Genomic DNA, 20,197 nt, shown 5'->3' with positions numbered 1-20,197 from the left:
GCCTGGCGTCTACTCTTGACGGCTACTCAAAGAAAGAGGAAGAAGAGGCGGTCTTTTCCCTCGACCTACTTTCCTTGGAGTATAAAAATGTGCTACCTAATGCTCTGGGCAGAGCTTCTTTGCCTGCCTGCTTGTATCTCTCACAAGCGTCCTATCTTAATAAATCCATTGCTTGCCTATCACTGTGTCTCGATGAATTCTGTCCAGGCTGAGACACAAAGAACCTGAAGTTGAGTAAAGCCAGCCCCTCCCCACTTCCTTGTCATTTTCCTCAGGGCCTCGGGCCGAAGGCCACCATCAGGGGTGAACACAGGCTCCGCAGGAGCTCCTGGGCTTCCCCTCCACACGGCCGGGCTCCCATCTCTCCACCTTGTCCCCTGGCCTGCTCAGCCCAGCCACCCTCACCTCCCTGCAGGAGAAGCCAGACTGGAGCTCCATCTCTGTTCCACAGTCAAGCCCTCCCACCTCCCCTAAAGGAAGCAAAACAGCCACAAAGACGATTGGAGGCAAACATTTCAAAAATTATAACACCCAGTGTCATCAAAGAAGGGGGGTGATGGTGAGCCCCTCCCATCTCCCCGGATGGCTGACACTACCTGCGAGGCAACAGGTGGAATGTTCTCGAACTGGAGGCTGACAGAACTGAGTCAGATCCTGGCTCCACCACTTACTAGCTGTGTGAGGTCCTGTGAATGGCTTAACCCTCCAAACCTCTGTTTTCTTCTCAGTAAAATGGGGAGATGTGATAGTGTCACTTTGTCTTCCTGTTGGGAGGCTCAGCAGAGGCAGCTGACTCTCTTCTTACTTCCAGAGAACAGTGAGTGATGCCCATCCCTCTGGCCCAGGTATTGCCCTCTTCTAGGACTGTTTCCCAAAGAAATGACCAGAAACGCCATAAAGACTTATGTACAGGTGTGCTCCTCCAAGCATTATTTGAAGCAAGAATAACTGGAAATGAACTAAACACACCCAGGAGTCACGACTGAGTGATAGTAATTTTGGCACAGCCATGTGCGGGATGGTGCCCCCAGAAGAGAACCAAGTGAGTGTGATCAGCAAAGGAGAGAGTCACCTTACACTTAATGGGTTAGGGGATATTTCCGGACAGACAGCTAAGACAGTATTTAAGGTACTAAAAGTTAAATGCCTACTCATTGTCATTAATAATAAAAGTCAGTGTTAATACCAATAAACTTTATTGGTAATAACCACCATTCCTTTAAAAAAGAAAAACAAATTTATTTTCTCACAGTTCTGGAGGCTAGAAGTTCAAGACCAAGATGTTGGCAGCTTTGGCTTCTTCGGAGGCCTCTCTCCTTGGCCTGCAGACGGCCGCCTTCTTGCTGGGTCCTCATGCGGCCGGCCCTCTGTACAGTCGTGCCCTGTGTCTCCGTCAGCACCATTTCTCGATTTGCCGACACTTACTCTGTGCCAGAGACGAGGAAGCTTTACACACGTGATCTCATTTTACCCTCACAAGAGGTGGGTACCGTTATTCCTTCTCATGTTTCACATCTGAAAACTGAGACTCGGGGAAACTGCACAAGCTTGCCAAGCATCACATAGCCAGCCGTCTGCAGAGCCGGGATTCAAGCTGAGTCTGAATAATTCCAAAGTCACTCTGCAATTCACCTCTCTAATCGGATGGCTCTGCCAGCACATCAGCGGAGACGAGTCACAGCGACTCCCCAAATCAGACCTGCAGAGGTGGATGGGGCCTCAAGACGACAAGATCCTAGCATCTCCATGGAAGGAAGGATCTAGAAGAACTAGTTTCTCATCTAATCCGACTCAGTAGCCTTTATGAAGTTCTGCCCATGTGATGATGGAATGGCTTTAGTCAACTGTGAAAATAACTTGGAAAATCTCTTATTCTGAATTACGCCACAGACGAGGTCAACACATAAGAAGGCCAGTGGAAGACTGCGTAGAGAACACGCAGGAGACTAGACAGCAGCAGAAATGTCCTGAAGGCCAGGGTCCTGTTTGTTTCAGTGCGGCAGCATCTGTGCTGACACGTACAACACTCCCATGGGCGTTCTCCAGTCCCAACAAGGGAGAGCAGAGGACTCTGGAGTTTTGTCAGATCCCAAAGGACCAGCCATCCCACATGTCACATGACACTCAGTTCAGAATCTTGATCCCAGAGCCCTAGACCAATGGTTCATAAGCCTCACTGCCCATTAGAATCACCACCTGGGGAACTTTTTAAAATATAAAAGTCCAGGCCACACCCCAGTCTAATTCTTTCAAAACCTCTGGGGATGGAGCCAAGGCACTGAACATTAATTTTTTATGATTCCAGCTGACAGCCCTAATTGAGAATCACTAAAACCTATTAAAGTAGAATTCAAAAAGTTCTCAGAAAAGATGAGTCCAACAATCAGTTCAGGATATTTGAGAGGCTGTGAAGAAGTCAGTTCTATTTATGCAATCAAATAAAAGAGCGAGGGGGAGGGGAAATGTAACCAACACAAAACAAACAAAAAACAAAAACAACCTAGGGAGTTCTCTTGTGGCACAGTGGATTAAGGATTCAGTGCCATCACGGCAGCACTCAGGTCACTGCCGTGGCACGGGTCTGATCCCTGGCCTGGGAACTTCCACATGTCACAGGCAAGGCCAACAAAAATCCAAACAAAGAAATAAACAAAAAATGGGAGTTCCCATCATGGCGCAGTGGAAACAAATCCGACTAGGAACCACGAGGTTGCAGGTTCAATCCCTGGCCTCGCTCAGTGAGTTAAGGATCTGGTGTTGCCGTGAGCTGTGGTGTAGGCCAGCAGCTACAGTTCCAATTCAACCCCTAGCCTGGGAACCTCCACAGGCCACGGGTGCAGCCCTAAAAAGCAAAATAAATAAATAAATAAATAAATTTTTTAAAAACTTAAAAAAAAATAACCTATCACAGCCCCACGGGATGCTGTGAGAGAAACTAAAACCTAGAGAGAAAAAAAAAACCGACAAAAAGAGGTACAGAGCAAAGGAGAAAAACATGCACATGAAATATGTCCTAAACTTAAAAGACTCACTGCTAATCACTAAATATAAAGTGGGTGGTATTTCTAAAGCCGTGAGGACAGAGGCATGGACCCTTTGTTGACTCCTAGAGTTGGCTAGAACCGTGGAAGTCCCTCTCAATGAGGTGCATTCTCATATTCCCTCTGTCATGGGAAGAATTCCCTAAAAAGAACAAAGATACCATGTGAGTATTTAGCTCTACTTGGAACCTAAGAGAGAAAAGAAATACAGTCACATCACTTGGGTAAGATGGATAACAGGACTCTTTTCCATCTTAAAAGAAAAAAGTGGAGGAGTCTCCTTCGTGGCACACGGGAAATGAATCCAACTAGTATCCATGGGGTTTCGGGTTCGATCCCTGGCCTTGTTCAGTGGGTTAAGGATCTGGTGTTGCCGTGAGCTGTGGTGTAGGTCACAGACGTGGCTCAGATCTAGAGTTGCTGTGGCTGTGGGGTAGGCCAGCGGCTGCAGCTCCAGTTCAACCCCTAGCCTGGGAACCTCCATATACCACTCCTGCAGCCCTAAAAAGCAAAAGAAAAGAAAAGAAAAGAAAAGAAAAGAAAAGAAAAGAAAAGAAAAGAGTGATCTTCAAAAAAGAAACACTAAAGTATTCATGGTTAACAAGGAACCAGACCCAACATAGGTGAGAAGGTTGGATGGAAACTCAACGTCATTCAACTCAGTTCAGCCCTATAAGTTCAAATAAATACATCCCGAGATGAAGGAAGAGCCAGTGGATTTAATCTGAAGACAACGGTCAGCATTCACTGGAAAACAGGTTAAAACTGGAAACCTAGGGAGGGACAAATACCTACTACCATTTTCAAATAAAGTATCTTAGAAACTCAGGGCTGATGAACTTGAATTTACACCTTTCCAAAATTCCTCTAGTTTTTCTTTTTGGTCCCTCAGACCAAGGGAGAGAATCCTTTGGCATGCGGAAGGTCCCAGACCAGGGACAGAAACCCCACCACAGCAGTGACAGTGACAGATCCTTAACTTCTAGGCCACCAGGGGACTCCCAGGCCTTCCCCAAATTCTTATCTGGATTAATAAACAGATGCCTTGTCGGAAGTGAGAAGAGAAAGGAAAGGAAGGAAGAAGAATGAGTTCATTACCAGCAATCAGCATGAACTCACTCAAGAATTCACTCCAAACGTGTTTTTACACAGGGAAACTAGACAGGTAGATGAGGAAGAAGCCCAGAAATGATACTGTGATGTCACTAATATTCCTTGGTAGCCTTATGATGAGGCCACACATCACGTGCCCTGATGACAGTGGATGTGGTGAGATGGATACTCAAAGCCAGAATCCTGGTCCCCATCATTCCCAGCCTCTGGTGGTGAAGAAGGGAGAGCTCAAGCCCTGAGCCTTCGCTCGTCACACAGGCATCATCGTTTGAAATGTGATGTGTCTGTCTCTCTGTCTACCAATCTGAGGCCACGCTAGAAGGTATGCAGAATAGGTTATTAAAAACAGAATCAGAAAATAAAAACCATGAAAAGGAAAAAAAAATTAACATGTTAACCAGAAAAGTTTCCAAGAGGGAGCATTACATTTGACTCTGAGCTTCTGGGCAGCCAAGGCAAGAAGAGAAGCATGATCAGTTTCATTTCTGTTCACAGAAAGATGATGCATTTTTGAGGCGGGGGGGGGGAGTTGTTTTTGTTTCTGTTTCTTTTTAGGGTCACAAGTGCGGCATAAGGAAGTTCCCAGGCTTGGGGTCAAATCAGAGCTACCGACTGCTGGCCTACACCATAGCCACAGCAACTTAGGATCCAAGCCAAGTCTGAGACCTACACAGCAACTTGGGATCTGAGCCGCATCTGAGACCTACATGGCAGCTCACGGTAATGCCGGATCCTTAACCCACTGATTGAGGCCAGGGATCAAACCCACGTCCTCATGGATACCAGTCAGTTTTGTTACCGCTGAGCCACGATGGGAACTCCCAAGATGATGCATTTTTATCTTGGTACCAAATTAAGAGAGGAATCTATCCATCGGGATCTCACACGGGATACACAGAGCATCCCACAGCAGCGTCTTCAGTGAGGGTACAGCAGGAAACACCTAGCACACTGACTTTGGGATGATTTGCAGAGAGTTCAGTGAAGGGACTCCTTAGCAAGGTATGAGCAGGGTGTAGGAAGCCATGGGAGCTGCACAGTCCCCAGGGGGCTACTAGCAATGGGGCCACTGCTCCTGCACTGGTGGAGACTATAGAGGGATAAGGTCAGCCCCGGTGACCTTGCAAGAGTGGAGCTCTCTCTCCTCCCACCCTCCACTCTCTGGCCAAGGCTCCCCATGGAGCCCTGCAGAAGTCAGAAGGAGCCCCTTGGATGCAATTAACACAGGACAGCCTCCTGGGGACCCAAGGCAATGGGGAGAAAGACAAGGACTGGATATTCAACATAGTTCAGAAAGGATATTCCACAAAGCATATGCTAACATGATTTGGGTGTGTCATGTGCCAATGATGTAACGTGCTACAAAAAGCAGGATTAGAACCCGCAGAGGGTTAGAGGGCCTGGGTCCTTTGAGTTGTATTCTACAGCTGATACTGCCTTCGAGGGAGGGGGTCATCAAAGGACATCTAGTGTATTGATGTGTCCTTCTGGCGGCCAAAGAAAGATCCGTAAGCTGTAAATCCCAAAGGGACAAGCAGTAGGGGAGGGAGGACAGTCTGTTCTGGCCCAGGTTTTGCCCAGACCAAAGACCAAGGACCTCAGAACCGTTCATTTGCAGAATTGGGAACAGAAACAGGAGCTGTACCTACAGAAGCAAAGTCATGGGAACATAATAACTGCCTTTGATATTTAAGAGACTGTCTTTCAGGAAAGAGACTGTCCAGATTCCAAATGGACCGAGCAAGAACCAATGACAGAGAGAGATGAAGTGCATTTCCATAAAGGAAGAACTTTCTAAAACTTCAGGCTACCCAACTAAGGAATAACCGTTTCCAAAATAGAAGACAGACTCATCTTCCTCAAGTAGGGGCTGCAGGTGGATGACAAAGGGATGAAGACAATGGCCTGAGCTTGGGCGTTTACCTCCTTCCAAGTTCTTTGCTAAGTGCTTGACAGGCTTAGACTCATTTTCTCTTCTAAGGATGTACTGATAGCATCCCAGTTTCAAAAGAGAAAACCAAGGATGTGGCTGGTAACTGACAAAGCCCAGCCTCAGTCCTGCTCATCCAGCTCCAGGGCACGTGGGTTTAATTAGGCTGCCCATCTCTTTCTGTCCCAGAAGGGATGCCTACTCTCAGGCGAGGGTGACACTGCATAGTTCACTCCTAAATGTCCCCTTACTCCCAAACCAAATATAATTATGCTAAAATCCAGGGATTCCCTTGAAGGGATTCTAAAAGGTGAGATCCTTGTGGCCTGGGGTGGCAGGAAGGAACTGCTGTCTTATGGGAAGGGCTGATGTGACTGCAGGTGAGACAGAAAGAACATTGCAGGTAAGGGCACGATGGGAGGGAGGGGAGCAAAGAGGCAGAGCCAGAAGGAGGGCTAAGAAGAAACTGCAGCGGCTAGAAGACTGATCTTGAGTTGGAGCACAATGGGCCATCACTTTGGAGCAGTTGGCCGGGCCAGACTATGGAACGCATTGCATACCAGGTCAGGATTTTAGATTCTCTTGGTAGATAAAAGGAAATCATTGAAAGCGTTAGGGCAGGAGAGTGACACAACAAAAGCACCATTTTCAAAAGATTAGCCTGGCAGTGAGGTAGTGGGGAGATGATAACAAAGACGCATTGGCAGTGGGAGGCCATTTAGGATGCGAAGGCCTAGGCGAGTTCAGGAGGGGCCGACGTAAGTAACTCAGTGTCACTTCAAGGTGGGGCTCTGCCTTCTGAGCTCAGAACAAGGGCGTTCCTGTTGTGGCTCAGTGGGTTAAGAACTAGACCAGTATCCATGAGGATGCGCGTTCAATCCCTGGCCTTGCTCGGTGGGTTAAGGATCCAGCGTTGCTGTGGCTGTGGTGTAAGCTGGCAGCTGCAGCCCTGATTCAGCCCCCAGCCTGGGAACCTCCATATGCCGCGGGCGTGGCCCTAAAAAGAAAAAAGGGGAAAAAAAACAAGGCTGCTGATTGGTGCCGATCTCCAGGTCAAGGAGCTTAGCTAAATATGATGTACTTAGTATGTATACAACTTCTTGGAGCAGGTAATTAAATAATAAAGTCAACCTGAGTGTCTTCTGTGGTGGAGCCCTTGGGTGACCCAAGAACCACACCGAGGTAGCCAGGCCTCTGTGGAGTCACCTCCCCTGAGCTCAAGCCTACAGACAGTTTGGAAGCTTCTGCTTTGAAGCTCTTGGGAGCCTGCATTGCCATGTAAGGAGTCCAGGTACCTGCAGGAGATACTACATGCTGAGACCACATGGCGAAGCCCTTGGGGAGAGAGAAGGGCCTGAGACCACTGAGGAGAAACGAACCCAGCCGACAGCGAGCCCCTGACACAGGACCCCAGGGGAGCGCTTGCAGCCCCAAGTCCCAGAGCCTTTCCAGCTGAGCCACCAGACACGTGAGTAAAGAAGCCATATGGCTGTTCCAGCCCCAGCAGACATCATGGAAGAGAGGCAGGCCGATCCCACTGTCCAAATCCTCAACCTAGAGGATCATGGGAAATAATGAAGGGCTGTTGTTTTAAGCTACTAGGTTTGGGGGTTGCGTCCTATACAGCAATCGGTAACTGGAAGACGGATCCTTCAGACTCATTGAAAAACCTCTTCCATGCGAGCTACTTCTCCCAACCCAAGGGGAGGGGCCCCGGCTGCCCTGCTGAGATCACTTAACTTCACCTCAACCAGGCGCCATTGGCCTTGGGATGGACTCTAGAACTGAAGCTGGGATGTGTTAGCCTTGGTCCCTGAGCCTGCCAACAATGGGGACAGGGCAACTTCTAGGGTGATGGGCGAGCCATGCACGGCCAGGAGGTGAGAGGGAGGGACAAGAGGAAAAGACGGCGGCCTCGGACACCACACCCTCCAATTCCTGCTTCTCCTTCCCCACGAGGTCCCACAGGAAGTGGCGTGACTGTGAATTGCAGACACTTCCCCTTGTGCAGCTGGCATCAACACCCCTTTCTCCCAGCCTGTCCTGCGGGTTGGTTGTCCTGGAAGAGAGAGCTGCGTGGCTGTCTCTAAGGCTGGAAACACACACTCAACGGGCTGTTAGCTGACCCGCTCGGTGTTAAGGCAGCCCTGAGTCCCTCAACAGAACAGCTCCCTACGACCTCCGTGTTATGGAGCCCCACAATTCCCGAACACTCTTCCTTACAGTGGTTTTGATAATATGATGGCGACAGCTAATACCTAGACAGCAGACATTCTGCCAAATGCTTTACATCCCTGAGGGCATTTCAGCCTTCCAGCAGCCGTCTTAGGTGGGGATGGGATTCTCCCAGTTTACAGATGAGGAAACTAAGGCTCAGAGGGGAAGTCACCTGCCCTCGGGGCCACACCCCCAGGAGAGGGCAGAGGTAGCTTCCGCCCATAGGATGCCCAGCTCTAAAGGCCTCTTCTGGGGCTGTGCTCAAGTTACAGATGGACACTCCAGCTGAAGGACCACAGGGAGGCCCTGTCCTCTCTGGTGGTGACCTGGGAACATCTCTGAATTTTTCTGCAGCTTCATCCCCCAGCACCTGGCCCACCACTGACCCCCACTGGGGGACCAGCAGGCGGAGGAGAACGGGGTGGAGATCAAGCATGGGTGGTCAGGAAGGAGGGAGAAGGAAGGGGACAGAGCCTCATCCCCGTCCTGCTCCTCACCCCAGAGCACACCCCCAACACAGAACTGGGGCCCAGTGGGAGAAGAACGTCCAGCCTATGGCAGGGAAAAGTACGGTGAGTTCCAAGTCGCTCAGATTAGCTCTGGTCTGGCTGGAACCACTCTAGCTACTCAGACGCACACTCTTTCACCCAATGCCTGCACCCCTAAAAATCCAGCTTAAGTGTCCCACTCATTTTTTTTTTTAATATGTGAGAATCACCAACAGATGCTAAAACCATTGGGTGAAAGTTTGATGGGGAACAGGATATTTGCAAGACTACGATCATTTACTAATTACTAAGGGAAAAAGAGTAACGTAATAGTGGCAGGCACCCCCTTACTAAGTACCCCAAGCCAACATCACCTGTAATGGACCAAATCATGTGCCTCCAGACACAATGTCCCGAGAAGGCAGTATCTGAGGGGTCCTGCCAAAAACAGCTTGAATCTAATCACGAAGAAGCATCAGACAAACCCAAATTGAGGGCCATTCTTCCAAATGCAACTGGCCTATGTGATTCAAACATGCCAAGTTCATAAAAGACTAAGAAAGACTGAAGAACCATCCCAGATCAAAGGAGTTTAAAAAGATAGGACAATACGTGTGATGCATGATCTTTGATTGACTCATGGATCCAAGGTGGGCAAGCAGAGGTGAGGAGGGCAGGGAAAAACTACAAAGGTCATTATTGGGGAATTGTAGTTTTGTTTTGTTTGCTTTTGTTAGGGCTACGCCTGCGGCATATGGAAGTTCCCAGGCTAGGGGTCAAAAAAATTGGAGCTGCACCTGCCAGCCTATACCACAGCCACATCCATGCTGGATCCCAGCTGTGTCTGCAACCCACACCACGGCTCATGTCAACAATGAATCCTTAACTGACTGAGCAAGGCCAGGGATCGAACACGAATCCTCATGGATACTATTCAGGTTCATTCTCTCTGAGCCACAGCGGGAACTCCCAGAAGTGTCGTAATTCAAATATGAACTGTGGGTCAGATAAGAGCCTGCATGTATCAGTGTTCCATCCCCTGATGCTGATGATCTTACTGTGGTTGTGGAAGAGAAGAGAACATGTGGTTCTCAGAGAACACGCACTAAAGGATCTATGGGTGAAAAAAGGAATTATAGAAATAAAGCCAATGTGCGGGGTTCCCATTGTGGCCCAGGGGAAACGAACCCCACTAGGATCCATGAGGTCGCAGGTTCCATCCCTGGCCTCCCTCAGTGGGGTAAGGATCTGGTGTTGCCATGACCTGTGGTGTAGGCCATAGATGCAGGGGCTGTGGCTGCGGCGTAGGCCCACCGCCGCAGCTCCAATGCAACCCCAAGCCCAGGAATTTCCATGTGCCACGGGTGGGGCCCTGAAAGAAAAAAAAAAAAAGAAAAAGGGAGTTCCCGTCGTGGCGCAGTGGTTAACGAATCCGACTAGGAACCATGAGGTTGCGGGTTCGGTCCCTGCCCTTGCTCAGTGGGTTAATGATCCAGCGTTGCCCTGAGCTGTGGTGTAGGTTGCAGACACGGCTCGGATCCCGCGTTGCTGTGGCTCTGGCGTAGGCCAGTGGCTACAGCTCCAATTCGACCCCTAGCCTGGGAACCTCCATATGCTGCGGGAGTGGCCCAAAGAAATAGCAAAAAGACAAAAAATTTAAAAAAAAAAGAAAAAGAAAAAGAAAGCCCGAGTGGTAAATGGCATCAACAGGTGCATCTAGGTGACTGGGTACTTGGAAGTTCTTTCTTCACGTTTGCAATTATTTCAAAATAAAATTTTCTTAAATTACACACATGTACATTTGTAAGCTGAGAGGAAAAACAATTTCAGGACAGGCTTTGAGCTGTGGCGTTATGCAGCCAGTCCAAAAAAGAAAAAAACAAATGTCTTCCTTAGATGTCCTCAAGGTTACTAAATGCATGACCCGGCTCTTGGCACTCCCCCAGCACACACACACTAACACTAGGAGGACCCCCCTCTTCCTCAGAGCCGAAGCTCCCCGGCCCAAAGCTACAGTTGCTGCGGGAGGAGCAGAGGAGGGCAGGGGGAAGCCTGGGAGATGGGCAGCCTGCCTCCCCCATGGCAACTGGATCAAAATGGTCCTGGGGCCAGGGAACCTCTTCTCACTGCAGTGCGATGGCCCTATTTGGCTCAAGCTAACTCATCAATTTTGCTCATTACTTTTCCTGTTGAACCCTTTGGTCCGCAATGGAGATCATTTGCAAATAAAGCCTAGGGTTTCCAGGGGTTTCTGAGGCAATCAGCCAGGCAGGAATCGAGGCTCCTGTGTCAAATCAGCCTCTGACCATCCTTTGTGACCATTTTTTAAAATATCACTCATTTTTTCCCTGTTAAAGTTGTTGCTATTCATCTCACTTGGGCGTTGCCCAGACCAATCTTCTTAAATTAGCAGAGGCCTGCAGCACCCCGCCTGGCAAAGGAAAGGGATTTAAAAAAAGAAGACAGACAGACTGTCTGCGGGAAAACTATTTAATTTGAGCTGGTTGCCCCTCTGAAAAATGATGTCCACATCAGATAAGGAGACGGCCGGTTTAAATTGTTCTATCAGAACCAAGTTGCCTGTTTTTGAAGCTCATTGCACACAATTGGAACCTGTTCTCTTCTCTTTTTTTTTTTTTTATCAGGCAATTGCCCAACTCGAAGGCTGTTTGTGATTGAAGTAGAGGCCACAATAATTTATACAGTAAAAGTCTCTATCTGGATCAGATTGTATATTTTCCCGGTAACTATGCTGGGTAAATATTCCCTGTTTTATCTCTAATACAGCATCTTTATGCATTCTGTCAAGCTGACACTCCCTGGGGATGGTTTTACACACCGATACACAGGCGACTTGCTACCTACTACATTTAACGTAGTTTGTCTTTTCAAAGATGGAACTATTAAGTGTTACAGCCTCCTTCCATAGAACCAGCTTGCCCTATGAATGTGCATTTGTTGCCCTAATGGGTCTCTTCCTGTTCTAATTAATATGACAACATAGTATTGTCATCAACCAATATTTATGGGACAGCCATCTAAGGCTTGGGTCCCTGCAGGGGGCTTTAATTAAAAGGCCCTATCTTATTCTAGAGATCTATGCCACAGGGACACTCACACAGCTGTGCAAGGGCAGCTGTCCTCAGAGCTGGCTGCAGCATCATTTGCTATGGCGAAACAATGGGATTGGCTAAATAGACTATTACACAGCCATTGAAGAACCAGAAAAAAATGTATAGTAACTGAAATGTTATCCTATCATGCTACATTGGAGGGAATCCAAACAAAGTGAACTGAAAAACATTACTGATGGAATGATTCCACTATTCAGGAAGGAAAAAAAAAATCTCAGCATAACATATGCAGTGTGTGTGTATACATGCAGACACGCAAGAAGCTTATATTCGCATTTTTAACGTCTAGACTAATTTACATCAAACTGTTGAAAGAGCAATCCTTGAAGAGTAGGACTAGAGCAGAAGGCAAGAAGACAGCCACACGTCATTTCAGATGCTTGTATGTTATTTGAATTTTCTATAAAGAACAGGTAACTTTTGTAATAAAAAGAAAAAATTAAAGGATTTTAAAAGACAATGTTCAATCGTGTATCGCCTGCCTGTCTCATTATAGGCACTGGGCTTTGCAGTCTTTACAATCCCATGAGCAAGCAGCAAAGAGACCGAAAGAATTAAATAAATACGCAGAAAACTTAGGATTCACAAACAAAAACTCTTTAACCTTTTAGCTTTAAGATACCTTCTGTCAACATTAGCTAACAAAATCTAGGAATCGAGATACACTGGCATTTCTCTAAAGCAGGACACTCTGTGGGGCTCACCTGAATATTCAGGATGGGCAACTTGCCATCCCTTGATGATTGATTAATACAGAGAAACAGTGACACTCCATGTGCCAAGGGGGCGCTGTGATGTCCAATTTGTTAACAGAGACAAACTGCAAAGACATCTCCAGGGCTTCAAGAGAGGCTCAGAGCAGCAGAGGGTCCTAACAATGGGTAAGCAGAAGAGTAATCTGGAGAAACAACAATAATAACGCAATTCTCTTAAAGGATTTAGGACTTAAAGCTCTTAGTTACGTACCAGATATAGAATCCAGGACCCACTATATTCTGAAAATATTGTCCTATTGAGACCATGAAAGTCACAAAATTTCTGGGAATCAACAGCAGTTGTATAGAGTTAAGGGGGCGGGGGAAGCAAAAACCTACACCCAACCTTGAATATGCCCGTGAACAGATATCTAACTGGATTATGACAGCAAGACCCTCAAGGAAGACTGAATTCTCCAGGGCATCCTGGGACCAGTGACTATGGACACAAGAGGGGTGGCATTTTCTGTTATGGTTCCACTGACCAGCCAACCTGGAAAGGCAAGAAGCAAGCAGGCATGATCTTCTCTATAACATTTAAAAGGACCACTGTAATTGGAACTGATTAGGCAAGTTTTAGATTCAAAACAAGAAATTATTGAGCATATGTTATATGCTGGATACTGTGCATGGTGTTTTTGTATTTATCACTTAAGCCCTCAAACTCACCAATGCTTTAATGTGTACAGAGGTGATGTTGAGTTAAACTAGGTTAAATCTTGCAGACTTTCAAGCCCTTAGAATGCCCACCTCCATTCACTCCTAAGAATTTCAGCATATCTGAAATGCAGAACAGTGTGACTATCCAAACAACTGTAACTACGTTTCCTTCTCTGTCCTTTGGTGCACTCAGTGTTCTCCATCTTTAATAAGTATAAGTACAGGGTTATCCTTAAGGATACTTGCGTTTTTTTTGCGGGGGGGAAAGGGAAGGAGAAACAAACTGTCTAGTATACAGCCTCCACCCAGTCTCCATAAGCAGTATACCCTCTCTTACCACAAAAGGTAAGGGAACCAGAGCCTTCTTCTCCCCACCCCTGGGCAGCCTGCTCAGCCAATCAGACTCTTCCACCCAGGACTTTGAACATAGAACAGATGAGGAAATACAGGAGAAATTTAGAACTCAAAAGCAGTGGTGGCAGTGTGGTATCTGATACAAACAGTAGTGTCCTGGCCACATTACTGCAATTAAAACATACTTGCTCCTGGGAGTTCTCCTTGTAGCGAAGCAGTAACAAACCCTACTAGTATCCATGAGGATGCAGATTGAATCCCTGGCCTCACTCAGTGGGTTAAGGATCCGGCATTGCCATGAGCTGTGGCATAGGTCGCAGATGAGCCTTGGATCCTGCATTGCTGTGGCTGTGGTGTAGGCCAGCAGCTGCAGCTCTGATTTAATCCCTAGCCTGAGAACTTCCACATGCTGTGGGTGTGGCCCTAAAAAGACAAAAAAAAAAAAAAAAGTTGCTCCATACTCCAACTCATTATGCTAACATGATTTTGACACAAAAACAGTATAATGAAGGAAAAAATACATATAAATCTCTCTCATTCTTATAGATGTAAAAATTCTAAACATTTTAACAGGCTAAATCTATCAAGATAGGAAAAGAATTTCATATTATAACTAAGTTGAATTTATACCAGGAATTCAAGGTTGGTTTAACATTAGAGAAATCAGGGAATGCATTTTACCACATTCACAGATTGAAACAGAAAAATTAAGTGATTTTTTTTTCATAGACACATAAGAAACATTTAATAAAATTCATTGTCCCTACATGATGAAAAAATAAAAGGGGGTGTAGTAAGTCAGAAATACCAGAAATAGAGGGAAGCTTCCTTAAACTGATAAAGGATATACATCTCCACCAAACACTATACTAATTGGGAAAATGATGCATTTTAAGATCACAAATAAGACAACAATGTCTATTATCACCATTTCTATTCAAAATTTTAATAGAGATCCTAGCCGGAGCAGTAAGACCAAAAAAAAAAAAAAAATAGTGTAAATATCAAAAAGTAAGACACCAAACTGTCATTATTTGTGGATATTATTGTTTACATTTTAAAAATCTAAAATAATCCTTAGATAATTATACCTAAGGGAAATTGGCAGGGTTACATAATTTTTAAAAATCAATATATATAAAGTAATTGTGTTTTTATATACAAATAAATTATTTAATGAGACAATTTTCAATAGCATCAAAAATAGTAATCTAGAAAAGATACTCAAGTCATAGAGAAAATTATGTACCTATTAAAAAATCAAAGAAACATAAGTAAACAGAGTAATACATCATGCTGATGGGTTTAAAGACTCAATATTGTAAAAATATCAGTTCTCTTCCAAAATAATTTATAGATTCAAGGTAATCCCAAAGCAAACTCTCAGGAGATATTTTTTGGTTTTTTTTTTTTCTTTTTACAACTGTATCTGCAGCACATGGAAGCTCCCAGGCTAGGGGTCAAATCAGAGCTGCAGCTGACGCCTACCTACACCCCTGCCACAGCAACACTGGATCTGAGCCGCATCTGTGACCTATGCTGCAGCTTGCAGAAATGCCGGATCCTTAACTCATTGAACGAGGCCAGGGATCGAACCCACATCCTCACGGACACTATGTTGGGTTCTGAACCTACTGAGCCACAATGGCACACCCTCAGGAGATATTTTGTATAAATTGGAAGATAATTCTAAAATGTATGTAGAAGAGCAAAGGGCCAACCAAGATCAGCCATGAAACCCTCGAGCAGAACAAGGGGAAGAGAGCTTGTCCTGCCAGGTCTTCAGAGCGGAAAATAAAAATTCTTCCGAAACTGTTACAGCCGTATGCTACTGTCTTTAGGAGGCACAAACAGACCAATGGAACAGAATACAAAACCAAGAAACAAATTTGTGCTTATATAGACATGGGGTTTTTCATAAAGGTAGCCATGTAAAGCAATGGAAAAGGATAATAAAAATAGCTGGGACAATTTGGTATCAACACGGAAAAAATGTAATTGAACTTCTACCTCACACCACCACTCGAAAACCAACCTAAGCAGATGGCAGACCTCAGTGCAGAAGGCAAAATCATATAGAAGACTATCTCTGTGGGGGAAAATTATAAAACAAGACAGAAAATATTAACCATAAAGAAAAAAGCTGATGTAATTGACCGCATTAAAATTAAAAACCTTCTGTTGATCAAAACATACTATTAAGATGGGGTGGGGGGGAGGAAGTCAGCAGAGCAGGAAAAAAATATGCAGCCCTTAAAAACCAGCAAAGGCTCAGATCTGGAATATATGGGGAAGTCTCAGAAATCAGTTTGATAAACTCAAAAAGGCAAGTATTGGAGTTCCCATCATGGCGCAGCAGAAGCAAATCCAACTCGGAACTATGAGGTTGCAGGTTCCATCCCTGGCCTTGCTCAGAGGGTTAAGGATCCGGCGTTGCCGTGAGCTGTGATGTAGGTCACAGACACAGCTCAGATCTGGCATTGCTGTGGCTGTGGTGTAGGCCGGCAGCTACAGGTCCAATTCGACCCCTAGCCTGGAAATCTCGGTATGCCACGGGTACAGCCCTAAAAACAAAAAAGACAAAAGACAAAAAAGCCAATATACTTTAAAGAGTAGAGGACTAAGACCTTTCACATGGAGGAAATCCACCTCTTTTGTAATCAAGATTTGTAATCAAGAAATTCAAATTAAAGCCATGGTGAGCTACCCCTACACACCTACTACACAGGACCAGGCTGCTAAAAGTGACTTTCTGTTTGATCATAAGGGAGCAGGCTGGAGATCCAGGCAGGGCCTGTCCTCGCCCCTCACGGACACTTCTGAGTGTGATGTAGTGATTGTCTCCACACGACTCTCAAAGAGCATCATTTTCGAGATGAGAATTTCACTCGTGCGGCTCCTGGTCCTCCAAGCCGTTTGGGGCAGGCCTTCTATTAACGTCGACGTCCTACCCTGTGTCCCAAAGTCTCAGGATTGCAAATGCCATTCACAGTCTCTTCTTTTTTTTTTTTTTTCAAATTCTTCTCGGAAGCAACCCCACCCCACACTCTGGCCCCCTCCAACCCCTCTTTCCCTCCTATTCTTGGGCTTTGTTTTGGTTACTGCAAAACTGCATCTTTCACACCTTGATTGTAAAAGTCATTTGCCACAAGTACCAAACCGCCTTGTGGTTTTGTCCAATGTACACGAAGTCTGTTTTTTTCAGGTTTTTTTTTAAATTTTATTGAAATACAGTTGATTTACCCTACTGTGTTAGTTTCATCAGATTTTTTTTTAATTTTATTGAAATACAGTTGATTTACTCTACTGTGTTAGTTTCAAAGGTACAGAAAATGATTCAGTTATATATATACATATATCCATTCTTTCTCAGATTCTTTTCCCTTATATGTTTTTAGAGAATATTGAGTATAGTTCCCTGGGCTATACAGTAGGTCCTTGCTGGTTTTCTATTTTATATATAGTGGTGTGTGTATTTTAATTCCAAACTCCTAATTTGTTCCTCCCCTCTCCCCTTTGGTAACCTTGAGTTTGTTTTCTATGTCTGTGAGTCTATTTTTACTTTGTAAACAAGTTCATTGGTACCTTTTTTTAGATTTTACATATAAGGGACATCACATGATATTTGCCTTTGTCTGGCTTACGCCTCACTTAACATGATAACCTTCAGGACACAGCACCTTGGAGCACATTCTCCATCAGCGCCTCCACCCATCAGCACCGTGAGATGGGGCCACCGAGGACCCTGTCACATCCTTGGAACTTGCTCCAGGGACCTCAGGGGAACAGGATGCAGCCTGGCTTCCCCTCCTCACGCCAACCACTTTCTTTTTCCTCTTTTTCTGTGCGCTTGAGTTTCAGATAAAGTGCCCATCTCCCACGGCCACGAAGAGGTCAAATTAGGAATGGTGCTCTCTTTCAGCAACTACAAAAAGTTCTCATTTTCTCATCGAGTAAAGTTCCCTAATGGCTGATATATGAGCCCAATTTCTAACCGGCCCTGAATTGGTCCATTTCCCTCTCAGAGACTGGGGCTCCCCGTGGGGCAGATTGCCACGGGCACCGCGGGTGCGGGGAGGAACCAGCGGGAACCATCATTTCTCCCTTCCAGGCTTCTTGCCTTCTGTGTTTTAATTCATTCCAAAGCCCTGAATCTCACAAGAGAACTAGGGGATCGCAAGGGTCCTTAAACGGCCTTCCATCTGAATCGGATGCAGCAGCCCTTATTTATTTAAAGAAAGCCAGTTCCTCCTCTCGAGCCTGGCCTGGAGAAGACAGATGGGAGGGGAGGGGCTCGTGCTTTATAAAGGACCTAAAAAAAAAAAAAATCACTGACTGTGAGGCTCTTAAATCAGAGCTTCCGTATTTAGGGCTTTTAAAAGACCCTGGAAATTTACTCAACCCAAGCAATAGCCTTTGTACTGAGATGGACTCTGTCTCTGGGCAAAGAAGCCCCCAAAATGATGTCTCTGGGCTCCCCACCCTGGCCCATGCCAGGCTGTGCCGTCTCATGCCTAGCCCAAAGCCCGAGACACACAATCCAAGAGGCTCTGTTCTCTATGCAGCAACTCAAGGCCACAGAGAAGCATCTGGAACACAAAAGAAACCTTTAAAAAGAGCTTTAATTTAGGGTATTAAGGCAGCTGTATGTGACCTCACACTTCGAGCTCTTAAATCCAAGTCTAAGGACTCTCTTGGCTACCGTCAACGCTGCCGCCACCAGCCTGGCATCTCCTGACAACCGCTGGAGGCACTGCTGGGTCAAGACCACCTTCACTCTCAGTACCTGAAGCCCACCGAGGAAGCAGACGCCCTGGGGCCTCTCATCCCGAGATGCAGACACTCCCGTTCCGGGGGATGGGCACTAGGCTGGCTGCCGTCAAGGAAAGGCCCACCCTATCCTTGCATTCTGGAGGGTCCTCTACCACCGATAAAGAAGGGACTGGTACCTAAAGTGGTCCCTCGCTCTCCACAGCCAGCCCGAAAGTCTTCAGAATCCTGGAGAAATCTGAAGTTGATGAGCTCAGCCATAAGTGAGCTGCATTGGGCTTAGTTCACTTGCGTGTCACTTTGAACTGGAAGCAACAGGCATCAGGATTCGAAGATCTGTGCAGCAAGCACTTGCTACATGCTTGACGTAAATGATTTTATCCTCTCCTTGTGTAAAAATGAGAAACCCGGAGTTCCCGTCGTGGCTCAGTGGTTAACGAATCCTTCTAGGAACCATGAGGTTGCAGGTTCGATCCCTGCCCTTGCTCAGTGGGTTAAGGATCCAATGTTGCTGTGAGCTGTGGTGTAGGTTGCAGACGCGGCTTGGATCCCGCGTTGCTGTGGCTCTGGCGTAGGCCGGAGGTTACAGCTCCTATTGGACCCCTAGTCTGGGAACCTCCATATGCAGCAGGACTGGCCCTTGAAAAGGCAAAAAGACAAAAAAAAAAAAAAAAAGAAAGAAACCCAAGGCTCAGAGGGATTAAGTGATTTGCCCGCAATCACACAGTTGTCTGACTCCTGACTCCAAGACCACTCTAGCCCCTGGATGCCCAGTGGCCTTGCATTGGGCTCACACTTTGCAGCGTCCTTCCGCAACAGGAATCGGAATTCTCTGAGGTCACCCACTCTCCCTATCAGGACTCCCTGTGACCACAGCACAAGCTGAACCTTACAGGGAGAGAGGCAGTCTGAGTTTCTCCAGCACAACGCAGCTCAGCAGCCTCTGACCTGACTCTGATCTATTTAGCAAACTTCTGTGGCTCCCTGTTGCCCACCCCAAGGAATATCCACGCCTCTCAGCCACAGTCCCCACAACTTCCTCCTGGCACTTCATGGTCCAGGAGCACAGACCAGCATCAGTCCCTAGACACCATGCTCTCTCTCACCTCCACACTGGGACTTGGCCACTCCCTCCCCTGGACTCACTCTTCTCAGCACCACTGACTTCTGAGGTGACCTCTCCTCCAGGAAGCCATCTCTGATTCCATGCCCCGCTGCTCGCCTCCACACCCTACCAAAGACTTTATCCCCCGACCAGCAGCAATCTAGCTGTGTGTGTCCCAGCCAGCAGCATCCCAAGTATGGGGACTGCACCTCGTCACACCTCTCTCCCCAGTGCCGCCCTCAGCTGATGTAGAAGGGGCAAATCTGATCTGGATTGCCCGGCTTCCTGGCCTAGAGGCCAGGGCACCAGCCCCACAGAGGCCCCAAGTTTCCGCCCCTGGTGCTGCAGACAAAGGCCATGCTCACAAAAGGCACAGCACAGATGCCTCTCCCCGAACAAAGAGACGGCACGTGGGCATCACCCTCAGAGGCAACGGCCACTCCAAGCCCAGCTACCAGCATCACGCTGGTTGCCATGGCATGTTTTAATTAAGTGTAAGGATTTTGTGTCTTGATAACAGCAAACATGTCTCCCTTTTGTCTCCAGCCCCTCTGGGAACAGAGGCAGGGTGTGGAGCTCAGAGCTAGTTCCCAGGGGAGGAGGAGAGGAGAGGCCCCTCCCCTCTGACGC

The 20,197-nt window shown here is 46.7% G+C and overlaps 1 protein-coding gene and 1 long non-coding RNA gene across 4 annotated transcripts in view; both read right to left on the bottom strand.

The window, feature by feature from the left end:
- Positions 1 to 361, bottom strand: part of LOC146397118 (uncharacterized) — a 37,685-nt gene extending 37,324 nt beyond the window's left edge. The window contains exon 1 of the mRNA XM_084997507.1: positions 296 to 361. Coding sequence (XP_084853633.1) covers positions 296 to 361 — 66 coding nt within the window. The remainder of the gene's footprint in view (positions 1 to 295) is intronic.
- An 818-nt stretch (positions 362 to 1,179) lies between these two features.
- Positions 1,180 to 20,197, bottom strand: part of LOC146397117 (uncharacterized) — a 32,063-nt gene continuing 13,045 nt past the window's right edge. For 2 of the 3 annotated variants that reach the window (XR_014827108.1, XR_014827109.1), the window contains one exon: positions 1,180 to 3,183. This is a non-coding gene — a long non-coding RNA (uncharacterized LOC146397117). Of the gene's footprint in view, positions 3,184 to 12,627; positions 12,795 to 20,197 lie in introns of all 3 variants that reach the window. The other variant, XR_014827107.1, reaches the window with a different exon arrangement.

The sequence above is a fragment of the Sus scrofa genome, chromosome 14 (assembly GCF_054392235.1).
Source record: "Sus scrofa isolate SSC_HxYL_T2T_F1_AM1 chromosome 14, Sscrofa_HxYL_maternal_Yorkshire_Landrace_v2.0, whole genome shotgun sequence".
Classification (NCBI taxonomy): Eukaryota; Metazoa; Chordata; class Mammalia; order Artiodactyla; family Suidae; genus Sus; species Sus scrofa.
This window is presented reverse-complemented; position numbering and strand designations above follow the sequence as displayed.